Here is a 17,987-nt window from a genome sequence, read left to right on the forward strand (position 1 = left end):
GATTCAGTTCAATTCGTTATCGCGATGCATCGCGGTGCACTGCATCTTCAATTTTACTTCAGTAGTGATGTGTGCGTGCGCGCGCGCGTTCGCCTGTTCGGGAAGTCGCAGTGACATTACAGTTTAAGTTTCAAGGGAGTAAAGCCTGTTTATGCCATTAAGAAAATGAAATTCTGTTAAATCAATTTTGTTTTAAAGAAATGTTCATTTAAAAGCAGTGTATAATGCTTTCCATCAGTGTATAATATTACCCTAGAGAGCGTCCGTCGTAGAGTCCGCTGTTGAAGGTGACGATCATCCATTTATAATCACGCTTAACGACGGATACTTAAAGGTATAGCGGAGGATTTTCTTTTTCCGGGTGGGTAGCCTATACTATTGGTCCACCTAAGTGTCAATCATTCTGGTGATATGTTTACGTAAGGCCGTCATACGTGCTCGTCCCTATGTAGTTTTCGCTTTCTGCGCATGCACACTTTCAGGTGTATTATGTGTGATTGGTTACGGTTTCAGCCATTCCTTTGAAAATGGCTGAGGGTCGAAAGAGAAAAAAAGTATACGAAGTATATGATAAGAAGAGAAACACCACAGAATATAGAAACAAGATCAGAGTGATTTTTTGGTGAATATTTCACACGCTGCCATGCGCTAAAAGCACAGGTTGGGCTTTCCACTGATGCCGCAGTCGCGAAGATTCTACTAGACAGGTAAAGTTTGTCATGCTATTTAGAGAAATCCATTTAAAATCACTGCTAGTAAAAGTTAATGTAAGCTATAATTAGCGATGCTAGCCCTTGGCACAAGTCATGCACCGCGTAGACACGGTAAACATCTCAATTTGTCTAAAGTAGCCTTATGACCAAATGGTAAATGGTATCACGCTGAAATATTCTAAAACCTTGTGTGTTCATTTTCGATAATTACAATGTGTTCACCATAGTATTTATTACACAAATGCAACAAGATACTTCTCCATTGCATATCATGTCTTGAGTCCTCGGTCACTCAACACGTTTAATAGGCGTTCCCTCTCGGGAGCAAATAGAGTGTTACGCATGTGCAGGGTCCGAAATTAACACCCGCCAAGCGCCAAATGCGGTTAGATTTTCCGTTTGGCGAGTAAATCTCAAAAGGCTATCCGCCACACTGGCGGGTGAATGTTCCAGACATCCCAAGTCTCCCGGAAGTTCCGGGAGTCTCCCGCATATTAATAGCGGCTCCCTGATGCCCGCAAATTAGTTCAAATCTCCCGGACTCTAGAGCGAGCGAGAAAGAGCGCGCACATACTGAGCTCCAAACCGTGTAGCGCGTGGACGGGAGAGAGGGAGAAAGAGCGAGAGACCTTGCGTGTGCGTGCGTGTGTGCCTCAAGAAGCGTGTGTGAACCTTCACACCTAAAATAGACCTACACTAAATATGTTTTTTTAAACTTAAATAATTAACAAATTAAGATGACAAAAAACACTGAATCAGTTTGAAGCTTGGAAAAAAATGATTTTTTTTCATCAGAATACGTTTTTTTTTGTCAAAAAAAAAATAGCAGACCTACCTCAATCCACAGCTTGTCTAGTTTTTACTTAAAGAAAGTAACATGTCTACATGATGTGGGGTGAGTCTGGGTCTCCGATGGCACAGATGTCCCGGGAATACAGAGATAACGTCTAGCTAGAGTGGCCAACTTCGGAAAGCGCCTTTAATTTGTATATATATATATACTTTTAAACCGTTTAACTGATAGTATTAATCGTTTTTTTTTTTTTTTACTTTCGGTAAAGTATCTGATAGTTTTACAAAACCTTCAAATGTACTGTTATGAGCACTAGTTTCATGCTCACGTCTTCCATGTCTTACTATTTGTTGCTCTGTTTTGACTTCTATGTACTCTTAGTCATTCAACATAATACCTTATCTCAATTAAATGTACTGAAAGGATTGTATATGTGACACAAAAAGGCTGTTTATTATTTTGGCCGGTAAAAAATATGCTTGGCTGGTGGATTTTTTCATCTACCAGTCCACGTGGCAGGTGACCCAAAAAGTGAATTTCGGACCCTACGCATGTGCATTTTTTTAAAAATTGGAGAGGGCGGGTCTTCTCTAAAATTCGGAAAGATCCTCCGCTATACCTTTAAATCGGACAAAATTATTGGCGCGGGTGCATGATTTTTGGCTGTGGATTCGGGTGACGTTGGAGCTCATCTGCCGAATCTACAGCAGTCAGACTCTTCCAGGCGTGGTAACGGCTAACGTGGTTTATCAAGTTAGTGGTATTACCTCCTGCATTATATTCTATTTGTGCGTGACATGAGCGCGCACAGCGCGTGTTCTCCAGGTCGTGCTACCAGGTTGTTCATAACAGCCAAAATGTGCCCAGATGTAGTGCTCCAAGTAGTTGGAGCATTTTTAAATTACTCGCACTCGCGCCTCGCCTCCCTCTGCCATTGTATGCTACCGCGAAAAAGCACATACGCGATAAATGACGTCAGAAAAGCGTCAGTCTATTACTGAACCGATACCGAATCGTCCTTGTCTGCATCGCGATGCACCGTAGAAACGATTAATTTCAACACCCCTAACTGTGCGTTCACACCGGACGCGAATAGCGCGTCAAATTCACGTCTAGTTTGACGCTTGACCACTTTGTGTTAATTCGCGTGTCAAGAGAGAAACTGACGCGCGTAAAAACAAAAGTTTGAAGCGAAATTTACGCGCGTCACGTGCGTCAGAATCGAAACCCGTTGGCGGCCATCTTTTTTATGTTGATCGAGCATTCATCGGTCACCCCTCTGTATTTGCTCTGGAGAGCAGAACGGCGGCGTAGGGGTAATCGTCGCCGTATTTGTGTCCATCAGACCCTTCGAAGGCGAACCCAGTGTGGCGAGTTTCACCATTGGCTCGCTCCAGGAGCTGCGCCTGGATGACGGCGGCTTTCAGCGGTACTTCCGCCTGTCCCGCGCCCAGCTTGATGACCTGTTGTCCCGCATCGGAGCGAGGAGCACCCTCGCCCTCATCCACCTAATCTGTCATTTATTTTTGTTTTGATGATAAATGGAGCCAGCCTCCAAAAGTGATTAATCTGTCCTGTGATTTTTCTCTCTCTCTCGAACAACACTGTCCAGACACGAACTTATGCAGTATGTTGGTTGTCTTTACATTAATAATATTTCATATATCTAGATATGGAATAAATAGCATTCAATACAAAATGAATATGTCTCATATATTGAAATCAAGTTTTATGTGAAAAAATATTTGCTTTGTTGTGCATTAGAACCAGTCATATTACAAAATAATTTATTGAAGCCTCCAGATACTTCACCACATGACAGCAGCATGCAGCTAGGCTCCGGATTGGTTAACGCGGCGCGAATTGACGCAGAAGTTCAGATTTTTCAACTCGGGCGGCAGAAGCGAATTCGCGTCAAACGCGTGAATGCACAAATAGCACTAACTAAATCAATCGCGCGTAACGCGCTTAACGCGCCAGCCGCTTAATTCGCGCCATTCGCTCGAACTTGACGCGCGAATGAGGCGAATTCGCGTCTACCGCGCCGCGCTCTACGCCTCATACGCGCCGCAGGAATTTTTTACGCGCGTAACGCGTCTTTGCATTGACTTACGGTAGAAATCCACTTTTGCGACACGTCTGAAGCGCGATGTCACACGCCTCTCCACATTTGTAAGTTGATCCTCAAGTTTACCGCTATGGGCGTGGTTTTGACCCAGCGGCCAGTCTAGAACAAAGGCCTCTCGAGAGACTACTTCTATTGGATAGACAAGTCGCGTTTGACGGATTCATTTGCATAAAGATGGGCATCGGCCAGCTTTTTGACGCGCAGCATTTTTCCAAATGAAGCGCCGCCTTCCCGGGATGCTTTGCGGGCGCGTTAAAGTCGCGTGACGTCACCCATAGGAATAAAGCGGAGTGCGGCGCGACTGAAGTGTCGCACGGACAAGTGGATCAGTACCGTTAACATTGAAATCACTCGCGCCTGACGCGCTATTCGCGTCCGGTGTGAACGCACCATAATATTGATGCATTTTTCTATTGTGATATATTGTGACACAATATATTGTTACACCCCTATTATTGACATAATATTGACATTTTAATGGAATATTGGCACATTTATTATACATGATTTATCCTTACACTTTTTTTATTCATGTGCCATCAATCTTTAATCAAAATAACTTCCCCTCCCTCTTGCAGCAACATCTCTTCTCTTCTCTGATGACTGACGGGGCAACCTGAGGGCGGGGCAACCTGTCACTCACATGAGATCCACCAATAGCAAACCACAACCATCCAATCAATACTCAATGAAAAAAATCATGTCCTGCCCTACATTTTTTTCTTGTTCAAGAAGCTATTTCACGGGTATACGTCACAATATGGAAGAAAAGACTATCGCAACTTCCGTTTCATGACGAATTTAAGATATTAATGTCAGGTTTATGCTATAAACTGTCTGGAAATTTTTGAAAGAAGAACATTTTCACGGTTGCTCCTCCATTTGACCCTTAGATGAAGATTTCAGGTGCTATTTCTAGCAAGTACATCATGACTAAGAGAAAGATCCTGCTGAGACACTGTAAACTCTCTCTCTCAGCCGTTACTGAAACTCCCGCAGGGAGGATAGATTCAGTTCACAGCCTTTATGCTTTTACCCTGAAACTTTCACAGATTGTGCCTGCAATCAATAATTGAACACAACTTTAACACTGAGGCTTGTGCGCACCTCAGGTTTTCACAGCAGAATCTTTTATAAGGAAATAGTCGGGGTTTACTCCATAAAAGCTTTAACAACTGAACAGATATTGAGTACTTAGCACTACAATCTGTGAAAACAGACTTTTAGACTGCTTTTTTTTGCAATTGAGACGTGTCTCTAAACATCTATTAAAGGGCCACAATCATAAATACATCAAAAGATTAGGTAAGCAGTTTGATGTCTTATGAAAACAGACAGTACATTTCAGCATAACAAACAGCCTGTTTAATTAACAGTTTACACACAAAAACTTCTAATTATAATTTTAAAAAAATGCATAATATGACTGCTTTAAAAAGGGCAAACAGCCTCACTATATCATTCTGGATGTAAAGTACTTTCTGTCTAGCTAATGTCAATCCCTGAAAGTTATTCACTATCCAGCAAATCCCATTTTAAATTTTAGTCTCAGCTGCAGAATGAATTCAAAAATCATAATCCTTATCAACTGTGATAAATGCAAAGGCTGAAAACTAAAGCGGTGGATCTTCACTGCAAGTCAAATAAATCTAATTCCCCAAATACAAGAAACAACAATTGAGGCTAATTCAGTAGCCAGTTACCTGAAAGGTTAAACGGATCCTGGAGGATTATATGGCTAAGTAAAGGTAAGAGCTACTCAGGTTTAGAAGCTAAATACATTATTAAATAAGAAATATCCCAGTGCATATTGACCGGTTCACATTGAATTAATTCCTGCTGCATGATACAACTGTCTGCTGAATAAGAACATAATCAGATAATAGATTCAAATAAACAGATCAAGATTTTAACAGCTTAATTAGGGAAATACGGTTTACTTGTAGTTACTGCCAGGGTTATTATTGTTACCTAAAACTAAATATCAAATCATAAAAGAAACATTTCTGTTGTATATCAGAACAACATTTCCGTATATCTAAATTACGTCATATGCTCTCATTGACAAATGCGGAACAATTAGTTCATGCGTTCATGACCTCAAGGCTAGATTATTGTAATGCTCTACTGGGTGGTTGCCCTGTACGCTTAATAAACAAACTACAGCTGGTCCAAAACGCAGCCGCTAGAGTTCTTACCAGAACCAGGAATTATGACCATATTAGCCCGGTTCTGTCAACACTGCATTGGCTCCCTATTAAACATCGTATACATTTTAAAATATTGCTGATTACTTACAAAGCACTAAATGGTTTAGCTCCGCAGTACTTGAGCAAGCTCTTAACCCATTATAGTCCTTCACGTCTATTGCGATCTTAAAATTTTGGCCAGTTGATAATACCTAGAATATCAAAATCAACTGCTGGCGGTAGATCCTTTTCCTACTTGGCACCAAAACTTTGGAACAATCTTCCTAACATTGTCCGGGAAGCAGACACAGTCTGTCAGTTCAAATCTAGACTAAAAACACATCTCTTTGGCTTAGCATACACATAACACATTATAGATTGCTATAATTCAATGTTAGGCTGCATAGTTTAGATCAGCCGGAACCGGGAACACTTCCCATAAATCCTGATGTACTTTGTACATCATAAGAAGGATGGCGTCTACGCTAATATTAGTCTCTCTGTTTATCCCGAGGTTTACCGCAAACCGCCGGATCCAGGCCATATCTAGATCTGAGGAAGGACCATCACATGGACACGACGACAACGCATCCCTGAAGTGCCAGCCTCATCAACACTGTGAAGGCCTCATGGACACCTCAACAAACTCATCTCCATACCGGCGTGATGACTCCGACCCCTAACCAGATGAACTGGATAAATATTGTGAAAGTTCTGATCCAATGTGACTTCTGACCTATTATGCCGCCTAAATCATAATCATACACTGTTCGTTTGTTGGCCAAAGGAGGACTGGCCCCCCGACTGAGCCTGGGTTCTCCCAAGGTTTTTTTCTCCATTCTGTCACCTGATGGAGTTTTGGTTCCTTGCCACTGTCGCCTTTTTTTTCGCCTTCATTCGCCATTGGCTTGCTTAGTTGGGGACATTTAACATTTAATTTTGAATTTAACAATATTATTACAACTTTACTTTCCTGTTATCTCTGTAAAGCTGCTTTGAAACAATTTGTATTGTAAAAGCGCTATATAAATAAAGGTGACTTGACCTGACTTGTTGCTTGTAATAAAATAAACATTATAAGTAATAAAAAAATATATAAAAAAACTTAAAAGGTTCCAATCCGTTCCAAATCCGTTCAAAAATTAAGATATTTTAATGAAAACGGAGAGATTTCTGTCTCTCCATTGACAGCTGTGCAACTGACACTTTGACTTCAAAATGTTCATAAAGAAATAGTAAAACTAATCCATATAAATTGAGCAGTTTAGTAAAAAAAAATGCATATAAACATTGATCAGCGAACATAAACTGAAGCTCAAAATACTTGCTTGACCTGCAAGAACAAACCACATTGGTTCTTGCAGAAGCTCAAACTTACAGTGTAATACAAGAATGAACCTCACTGGTTCTTACAGAAGCTCAAACATGAAGCGTAACACGAGAATGAACCTCATTGGTTCTAGCAGAAGCTCAAACATGCAGCGTAACACAAGAATGAACCTCATTGGCTCTTACAGAAGCTCAAACATGAAGCGTAACACGAGAATGAACCTCATTGGTTCTAGCAGAAGCTCAAACATGCAGCGTAACACAAGAATGAACCTCACTGGTACTTGCGGAAGCTCAAACATGCAGCGTAACACAAGAATAAACCTCACTGGTTCTTACAGAAGCTCAAACATGAAGCGTAATACCAGAATTAATCTCATTGGTTCTTGCGGAAGCTCAAACATACAGCGTAACACCAGAATGAACCTCATTGGTTCTTGCGTATGCTCAAATATGCAGCGTAACATGAGAATAAACCTCATTGGTTCTTACAGAAGCTCAAACATGAAGCGTAACACCAGAATTAATCTCATTCGTTCCTGCGGAAGCTCAAACATACAGCGTAACACCAGAATGAACCTCATTGGTTCTTGCAGTAGCTCAAACATGCAGCGTAACACCAGAATGAACCTCATTGGTTCTTACTAAAGCTCAAAAGTGCTGTGTAACACCAGAATGAACGTCATTAATTCTTGTGGAAGCTCAAATATGCAGCGTGACAAGAGAATGAACCTCATTGGTTCTTGCAGTAGCTCAAACATGCAGCGTAACACCAGAATGAACCTCATTGGTTCTTACTAAAGCTCAAAAGTGCGGTGTAACACCAGAATGAACCTCATTGGTTCTTGCGGAAGCTCAAACGTGCTGCGTAACACGACAATGAACCTCATTGGTTCTTGCGGAAGCTCAAACATGTTGCGTAACACCAGAATGATCCTGATTGGTTCTCGCATGTCAAGCGAACATGTTGACCACAACTGATGTGTGAGTTGATGAATGTTTAAATGTGAATTAAAGACTTAATTAAATTCATCACATAAAACAATCTGGTCTCTTTAGAATATTTGGACTAAACCAGTCAATACATATGGATTAGTTTTACGATCTCTTTATGATCTTTTTGAAGAATCAAAGTGGTAGTTGTGTAGCTGTCAATGGAGGGACAGAGATCTCTCAGATTTCAGATATATTCAGATTAAAAATATCTTCATTTGTGTTTCGAAGATGAATAACAGCCTTACGGGTTTGGAATGACATGGGGGTATATAATAAGTAATAACATAATTTTCCTTTTTGGGTGAACTAACCATTTAAGCGTATTTTATTTCAGCTAGTTACCAAGGAAACATTTCTAATTTTCATTTAGTCTCCGTAAAACTAAAACTGAAATAAAAATGAACAAAAACTATGCGGACATTTAAAAAAAATATATATATAAAAATGTTAACAAAATGAAAAAATATATAACAAAAATAAAAAAATAAAAAATAAATCATATATATAACACCTAAATCAAACTATTTAAAAAAACTACAATAGTATACCAATGATAATATACAATTCAAATGGTTACTTAATATTTTTTTTTAAAAATCCTCCTCTTCTTTGCATTTCACCTCCGCTCTAGCTTTCTAATAAACCTGACATTGTGCACTAACTGAATATAGCTTGGATCAGTCATGAGTTGCTTATGTTCCTCTATTGTAAGTTACTTTGGATAAAAGTGTCTGCTAAATGCATGAATGTACATGTAATCTGGGATAGGGCAAGGAAAACATTACACACATGAACTAAAAGTCTTATGCGACGAGCGATTAGTGCTGGGCGGTGTTTATTTTTGTTATGATATGAATTTTTAATATACCGCAATACATATTTTAGTATATTATAAGTATGTTACTTAAAGGTGCAGTCTGTAAGAATGATAACTAGTGGTCTCAATAGGTACTGCAGTCCAATTCAAAATCAGAGATTGTCGTTTCTCCCTCGACCTGCTCCTAAAGGGGGTCACACACCGGACGAGAAGCGCAGCGCCGCGGAATGTAAAACTAAATGTATATTGCAGCACAGGGTGAAGTCAGTATATACATTAATGACAATTTGAGACAAATAAATGTACATTTAATAAAAAACTATGTAAGTGGCGCGGCAGGGTTTTGAACAAGGTCCTGAGCCGTAGCTGGGCGAGGCGGACAGACGCCGAATGGCGCCGCCGGTGTGTGTACACTCATAGAGAATAATGTGTTCGAATTTTAAAGACATGGCGCTGCGCGACACGGCGCTGCGCTTCTCGTCCGGTGTGCAACCCCCTTTAGACTGAACGGCGCTCACACAGGTTGCCAGTTTGCTGCTGTGCGACACTGTTTGTAACCTCTTAGTTACCCGCATAATTTGGTGGGGCCTTGCAAACCTGTAGGCTATTAATACTAATGTGGATTTTTTTTTACAATATTCACTCATTACAGTAAAATAGGGCATTTTAAGTCAATCTACTGCAATATTTTCTCTCTCAATCAGTAAAAATTGTGGTTAACACCCAGACATGCTTGGGGAAAAAATACCGTCATATACCGTAAAACCGGTATAATTTTTAAAAATACCGTGCTTAAATTTTTGGACATACACTATAACCTCTTAGTTACCCGCATAATTTGGTGGGGCCTTGCAAACCTGTAGGCTATTAATACTAGTGTGGATTTTTTTTTACAATATTCACTCATTACAGTAAAATAGGGCATTTTAAGTCAATCTACTGCAATATTTTCTCTCTCAATCAGTAAAAATTGTGGTTAACACCCAGACATGCTTGGGGAAAAAATACCGTCATATACCGTAAAACCGGTATAATTTTTAAAAATACCGTGCTTACATTTTTGGACATACACTATGAGCATGCAATTTTCCATATAGGGAGGGACTGATATTGGACAGTTGTATTTCTCAAGTCATTCCACAGAAAGAGCTCAAGCCAAATAAATCAACTGCATAAATGCAATAAACAAGGTTAAGTTTGCATGAGTGGGTGGAGGCTTGAGAGAAAAATTCTCACCCCAGGAGCTGCTCGTGCTGCGGTTAAGTGGAGGCAGTAAAAGCCCTGTAACAGGCAGATGAAAGGTGTGAGCTCTGGGGCTCGGGTTCACCGAAAGTGCACTGAACAGATAGAGGAGAAGTCAGGTCAGTGTGTCATTGCCAACATCTACAGCCACACCAACTGCTGGTCTGGTCTGTGCTGCGCTTTAGAGATCATGCTTGCATAACAGTCTCGCATGAACCCAGGGCTCACTGTTTTCATAAGGATGTTGCCCAGAGGCTTTAATAACAGATGCTTGAATGCTAATTAGATTTTTGCATTTTCTTAATAGGTCAATTTCAGGTTGCTACGTGGTTTCTTGCGCTGCATTCACACGGGGTGTCGACGTGGTGCTGAGTCTGCTGACGTGACCATCATAGTGAGAACATCCAATCACATTACTTTCCGATGTTGCATGAACACACTTGGCTAGCGTCTGCGCTAAGTTATTTGCATAAGGCGATCAGGTGTGCGTTTTCCAAAAGCATTGCTAGCCAACTATGCTCGCAAGTTCTGTCGTTATCAGCATACTTCAACAAGAAGTTGTGTGTTTGGAATGACAGCTCTGAACCTGTTTGCATAACATGTGGACTCAATAAATCCTTATCTTAAGCTAAATAAGCAAGCTGACATTCAGTAGAATCTGTATCTTATATTTGGAATACATACAAATATAATTTATGTTGTTTAGTTTTAGTTTGTTTGAAGATTGCACATGTGCGAACATGCTAGTACGGAAGAACGAGCCTATGATTGAATCTGGAAATGAAGCAATATAACTGAGAAAAATGAAAATTTGTCCACAGATGCCATGTCCGTAATTTATAGTAAAACATTTTACATTAATTTGATCTCAAACAGATTAATTAAAAGAGGTTATTACTCCACCCTGTGCATGACATCATTAACCAACGTGGTTGAACAACAAATTTGCAACTATGGTTTCGGGAAACAATCGTGACTAGCTAGGTGATTTCTTCATCGATGCATCATACTATTGTAGTTAAGCAGCGAGTTACGTAGTTGTACGGGAGACGCACCCCTGATTGGCTGCGTTGGTGCTTGAAAAGTTAAAAATTTGAAAGTTGAAAAACTTCTGCCACAAGCAGTGCCAGTGACGCAACGGAACCCATAATTCAGTACGGCAAAGCATAACGTCACAATTCAAAGTAAGTGAGAAGCGTTAACACTCAATAACAAGCCAGGAAACATTTGAGGAAACATTCACATTCAACAAAATTGCACACTGCAAAAAAAAATATATTTTTATACTCAGAATTTTTGTCTTTGTGTATACGAAATTATCCGTGTTCAAATTTATTCTTTTGATTATTGTCTTTTATTTCTTTCTTTAATTAATTTTTCCTTTTTACAAATCTTATTAATCTCTTCCTCATGCATTCTAGTCATTGATAGCTATGTATTCATTTAATCATCATTAATAAATCGTTACATTCTTTATGTTGCGTTATTATTCTTTTACATGTTCTTGATTTCATTATAATCATTTATAATCATTTATTTATTTTCTATTTATTTTCTACAACATGCTTTGATAGGTTTTACTATTTCCAAATGTGAGATCTTTAGTGTTTCTTCTGTGCTGTAAGATCGAGTGGGTGTATTTTCCATCAGAATTGATAACATGATGTACCTTGTATTAAAATATGTCTGTTTCCATCTCTGCAGACATGAGATAATGCAAGATCTGCGATATTCTCTCATCTATCTATTTCGTCTATCTTTGCAATTTGACCGGTCACTCCAACCGATTACACCAACTATGACATAATAGATAGGCTAAGTCTGTTTGACCTTTTCCTATCAGACCAAGTTTAGGAGGATGTAAGTTTCCTGCATATATATTCATTGCTCTTATTTTTCTTCTGCTTCTTCTCTTCTACCTCTCCTTTTATTCTGCCAATGCCTTACTTCAGATTTACTTAATTTGTTGTCTTTATAATTTGACTTTTTACTTAAAGGTGCCATGTGTAAGAATTGAGGTAAAAATATCCAAAAAAAGAGCTACACGCATCAAAAGAATGAGAAGAAATAAGGGCGATGATGTCATTAAAAAAATGACAAGTTATAGTGCTGCAGAGATATCAACCTGAATTAGCATGCTAAATTACTAGCCACGGCCCGACAGGTGTCATAATACCAGTTTCGGCCATGGGAGGCGGTTTGCGGGCAAAATAACCACCAGCCAAACTGCAATACACGAATAACTTGCACGGCTTGTGGGCGTACTTGAACCTGATGTGTTTGATAGTTAGCTCTACCCACAGATCCATTACGGTTTTCACCTGTTATCTACCAGAGCCCGTCTCTACCAAGCTGATGATAAAATGTAACATTAGCTAATTATATTATTTTTATTAAATTGCTTTCCTGAGGTAAATCTGACATATTTGTTCTCGAGCTATGTTATTGACCTCTGCACGCTGATTAAAAAAAATGATTGGTCGATATTATGTACGAGGAATACATTTTGGTAAGTTGTAGCCTACTGTATCTTTCAACAGTGTTCGTGTTTTTTTACTATTAGCTAGTAGAGATGATCGGTTCACGTGCGCTAGGGATCTGTCGTGTAACATTTACAAGCGCCAACACGGTATTTATTGTTTGAATTGCGTAATAAAATTGACAGAATCTGAGAACTGAGATTTTTTTATATCATAACTAACCTGCTCTTTCTAGTCTGTCGGTCTCCGTGTCCTCTTTGCTTTGCGATTTTTCTGTGCGTGACAAAATTTATGTGTGGCATGTCTCACGGTGAATTCGTGAGAGTTGGCTGCTCTGAATGGCGCTAGCTTGGTCAACATCAGCGAATGCTGTCTGTCAAATGAATGTAATTCAAACTAACAATAAAAATGTAATATGAACAAAACGAATATGAACATATTCACTGGTAAAGGTGAAGGGGAGTAGCTTGAAGATGTCATATTTAAAAATCACTTGACATCAACCAACGTTCCTCTGGAGTCAAAACGTCCTCTATTAGGAGTTCGGCTTCGGCTATGGCTCTAGGGTCTTTGTGAAGGTAGGGGCGGAGCATAGAGACTATGCCGTTTCTCGTTTGTTACTCTAGAGTAGACCAACTCACTTTCTTGAGGTATACTGCCCCCATCTGGTATGGAATGTGGAGTATGAATAGATTTTTTGGCGGACATGACACAAGGCACCTTTAATACATTTGTTATTCCTTATTCAAATTTGATCTCATAATCATTACATACATTGAAACATAATCATTGCTTGTCTGCCTGGATCTCACTGCATAAGTCTTGTTTTTTTAGTATAAATATGTAAACACTCTTAAATTAAGATACATTAACTTAATAAGCATAAAAGTCTTGTTTTCTGAAAGAATTTTTTTTATCTATGTACCAAGAAAAAATATCTGCTAATGGGGTCAGATCAAATAAAATAAAATGTACTGTAGATCCTACACCATTTTTTTTCATTGTATAAGCAATATCTATCATGTATGGAAGCTTGTTTCCAAAGAATAAAACATTTTAAAAAATAATTGTGACTTTTAATATCACAATTGCGAGTATATATTGCGCAATTCTGACTTCATTTCTCAGAATTGCAAGATACAAAGTCAGAATTGGGAAATATAAACTCGTAATTGAGTGTTATAAAGTCAGAATTGCGAGAAATAAACATACAAATGTGACTTTTTTCCCGCAATTCTGACAGAATTGTGACATAAACTCACACTTGCGAGTTATGAAGTCAAATAATTTTCCTCAGGATTGCGAGTTTATATCTCACAATTCTGACTTTATAACATGCAATTGTAACTTTATATCATGCAATTCTGATTTTATATCTCCCAATTGCATGTTGTCAGAATTGCGAGATATAAACATGCAATTCTGAGAAAAAAAAAGTCAGAATTGCGAGTTTATTTCTCACAATCTGAAGTTTAAATCTCACAATTCTGACTTCATAACTCGCAATACCTTTTTTATTTTTTATTCTGTGGCGGAAACAAACTTCCATATTCATGCCTTACAAAATAGCACCAATTAAATTCTCTATGAAAACACCTAAATATATTAGGAAAAAGTCCTAATTAATCACAAGCAGTCCTCTTCCGGGTGATACGAGATTCATTACTATGACAGTATACTTTTCCCTCACACATTTATCAACAACTCCTCTATGAAAACATCCAAAATTATTTATATAAATTTTATTTTAATAAATTCTTATGTTTTCAATGGGGTCCAAAAAACCTCTTGGTAATTTGCTTGATCCTACAAGCCCAAATGTCACAGAATAACCACTGGACATGATCTGCATTTGTAAACTAAAAGCAAGGAAGGGCTGAAAGGTTTTCCATGCTGTGAGAACTCTGAGTCAAGCTGGGGTCTTACTCTTAACACTGCAATCAGCCCTCATCAGTGTTAGATCTCTGCCAGGGAAAGCATATGTGCATCCAGAGAGTGTGAGCGGGCACTGCCGACGGGGAACACATTTTCTGCCTGTGCTTGCCAGCTTCTGGTCACCCCTGAGCTCGACAGATGATCTTAACCGGCGTGACAGTCAACTAATTGTCTTCTTCAGGCCTGGAGATACTGACTGCATTTCTGTCGCCCTGCTGAAGAAGCAAAGCATCAACAACAATCTCTTACCACTGGATACAGCGCTGTATGGAACTAATCACAGGCATTAATACAGCATGAATTATTTGGAAATGCTGTAATCTGACAATTGGATTGTCTGGAAAATCAGTCTTTGTCTGATCCATTACCTACCTTAAAACTGAAACTATTAATACAAATATCGGTAACACTGCCTTAAGGTTTAATTTGTCAAAATGAGTTAATATATTAACAAACAAACTAACAATGAGAAATATATTGTTAATGTATTTATTCATCTTTGTTAATGTTAGTTAATAAAAAATACAGCTGTTCATTGTTTGTTCATGTTAGTTCACAGTGCGTTAACAAATACAAATTTCTATTTTTTATAATGTACTAGTAAATGTTGAAATTAACATTAAGTAATATTAATAAATGCTGTAGAAGTATTGTTCATTCTTATTTCATGATAACTAAAGTAGTTAACTTATGTAAATGAAACCATATTGTAAAGTTTTACCGAAAAATTTGAAGAGAAGCACTGAGAATAAGTGATGACAATGTTCGAGTAAATTGTGATCATTTCTCATCAAAATATCACACTGCAAAACTAAAATAAGTTTATCTTTATACAAAATCATATTTTCTAATTTTACTTAGAAAATAAGAATACAGTTGTTTTAAGAGAATAACAAATAACCAATATCCTCCCGTCCGCATGCTGTCTTGATGACATTATTCTGAATGCATCTGAATGCAAATCTTAGTGACGCCCAGCCTTGTTTCATGCTTCTCATAAACTCGAGAGTGAAAGAACAGCCTCTCAGGGATGAGACACATGCAGTGTCCCCACATCAGACTAATGCAAACCCCTCACCAGAACACACACGCTTCTCAATCAGCATAAAATGTGACCTTGGAACCTAAAATATTAACAACATCCTGAAGACAAGCCTGCTATACAAGACAGAATGTACAAGCAACATCCTACATGATCAAGCCCAAACGGGATGCAGCAAAAACAACCCAACCAGACCGAGGTTTGTTTTCCTCTAGCAGAGAGCCGAGGTCATTCAAGTAAATTAATTACAAGCTCTATCGATTCCACACTCTCAAGCCCGAAGTGAGCCCGTCATTCTGCTGAAATGAACTGTTTGCCATCGTTACACAGATGGTTAGAGGACACAGAACGAGCCATAAAGCAAGAGAAAGAAAAACATTAGTGTTTCAACTGAGCACTGCCTCTGAGATGATGCTAAAAGGCATCATCTGATGCATCTACATGCAATAGCTCTGTTGATGTGTGTCCAAAGTGCATCATCTCCTCTGGAGTGTGTGCACAGTGATGTGAAGTCATGCACCAGTCAAAACAACCATAAACCATCCTGTTCTTCTGATCAAAATAAGCAGGTTATCCCCTGTATAAATCATATCATTCTTCTGGGTGTGTAGTGTGCATCATCCTAAAAGCATTTCAATGGACTTTCATCATCACGTCAGCGTCTTACCTCCACACTTGTCCCATCTGAAGGATGTGCACACAGGCATGCCATATCCAAATGGAGATCACACAGCACCTGTCCCTGCCGTAGATGCGCGAGCTGAGATCGGCCGTGGCTTTTCTGCTGAGCCCCTCCGCGGCCCCGAGCCCACCGCCCGTGCAGTCCTGGACGAACCACCTGAAGCTCAGAATCTGGACCAGCACCGACGGCACCAGCACGAAGAACAGGGTGAGCCCGAACCACAGATAGTCCCGTTTGGAGTAATAGTCCATAGCCAGCCACAAGTCCGTCCCGACGTCCCAGAAGAAGACGAGCAGCGCCAGGATGATCCAGAGGCAGTCCAGCCACAGGCGCTCCTCCGGCGGTTGCTGATGCGTCGGCCGCCCGCGCTCTCCAGCGTCGCGTTCGCCCAGAAGCGTCTGGAGACACGCGCTCCTGCAGCCCCAGTAACACGACGAGGTGTTGCAGCAGTGGCAGATGTGTATGGCCGAGCTGTCCAGCCCATCGTCGTCGCCGAGCGCCTCGTCCAGGTTATGCAGCTGCGCGAAACCGGTAACGACCCCCACGCCATCGGATTTTGCTGCCATCTTGCTCTCTGAAACGCTTCATCCCAAACCCCCTCCTCCTTAGTCTTTCCGTGCTCCGTGACGCCACTTCCGTGATACCTGTGTGTGTGTGTGTGTGTGTGTGTGTGTGTGTGTGTGTGTGTGTGTGTGTGTGTGTGTGTTTTTGTTTGTTTTCCTATCCCTTTGGGAAATCAACTTGGATGCACACTGACTCATGGGGACTGGGGTCACTGTGGGGACCAAAATTGAGGTCCTCATGAGGAAACAAGCTTACAAATCATACAGAATGCGTTTTTTTTATTTTTTTTGGAAAATGTTCAAATGCAGTAAGTTTTCTGTGATGGGTAGGTTTATGGTTAAGGTTAGTGTAAGGGAGATAATATAATGTACAGTATACCATTACGTCTATGGAGAGTTCACTCCCCACATAGCAAACCAGACTTCCCACAAAGATGGCAATATCGGAAATCCTTGTTCTTGGTGGGACATTGTTGGTCCCCATAAGGAAAACAGCTTATTAAATCATACTGTATTTTTTTTTTTGAAAAATGTAAAAATGCAGATTTTTTTCTGTGATGGTATACAGTTTTTACAGTGTGTGTGTGTGTGTGTGTGTGTGTGTGTGTGTGTGTGTGTGTGTGTGTGTGTGTGTGTGTGTGTGTGTGTGTGTGTGTGTGTGTTTGCTTGTGTGTGTGTGTGTGTGTGTGTGTGTGTGTGTGTGTGTGTGTGTGTGTGTGTGTGTGTGTGTGTGTGTGTGTGTGTGTGTGTGTGTGTGTGTGTGTGTGTGTGTGTTTGACTCATGAATAAATTACCAGTTAAAAGTCTGGACGCATATTTTGTAATGTCCATTTTCACATTATGCAATTGTAGTTGGAAATCATGTGGTGACAAAAATACACTAGCCATTTATAGGCTAGTGTATTTATATACTAGCCTATAAATATATAGGCTAGTATATATATATATATATATATATATATATATATATATATATATATATATATAAATTATGTAGTGACTTTATAATAGATAATGATTTTAAGACAATATCAAATAGCAGATGTATAATATTGCCATTTGTCACACTTTTAACATT

At 39.5% G+C, this 17,987-nt stretch overlaps 1 protein-coding gene across 1 annotated transcript in view; it reads right to left on the reverse strand.

The window, feature by feature from the left end:
- Window positions 1–16,926, reverse strand: part of xkr6a (XK, Kell blood group complex subunit-related family, member 6a) — a 42,834-nt gene extending 25,908 nt beyond the window's left edge. The window contains exon 1 of the mRNA XM_077238734.1: window positions 16,332–16,926. Within this exon, the coding sequence (XP_077094849.1) occupies window positions 16,332–16,912 (581 nt within the window). The 5' untranslated portion in view covers window positions 16,913–16,926. The remainder of the gene's footprint in view (window positions 1–16,331) is intronic.
- Between the last annotated feature and the right edge of the window lie 1,061 nt (window positions 16,927–17,987).

The sequence above is a fragment of the Siphateles boraxobius genome, unplaced genomic scaffold, assembly GCF_051911475.1.
Source record: "Siphateles boraxobius isolate OS27281-9 unplaced genomic scaffold, OSU_SipBor_1 22, whole genome shotgun sequence".
NCBI classification, from domain to species: domain Eukaryota; kingdom Metazoa; phylum Chordata; class Actinopteri; order Cypriniformes; family Leuciscidae; genus Siphateles; species Siphateles boraxobius.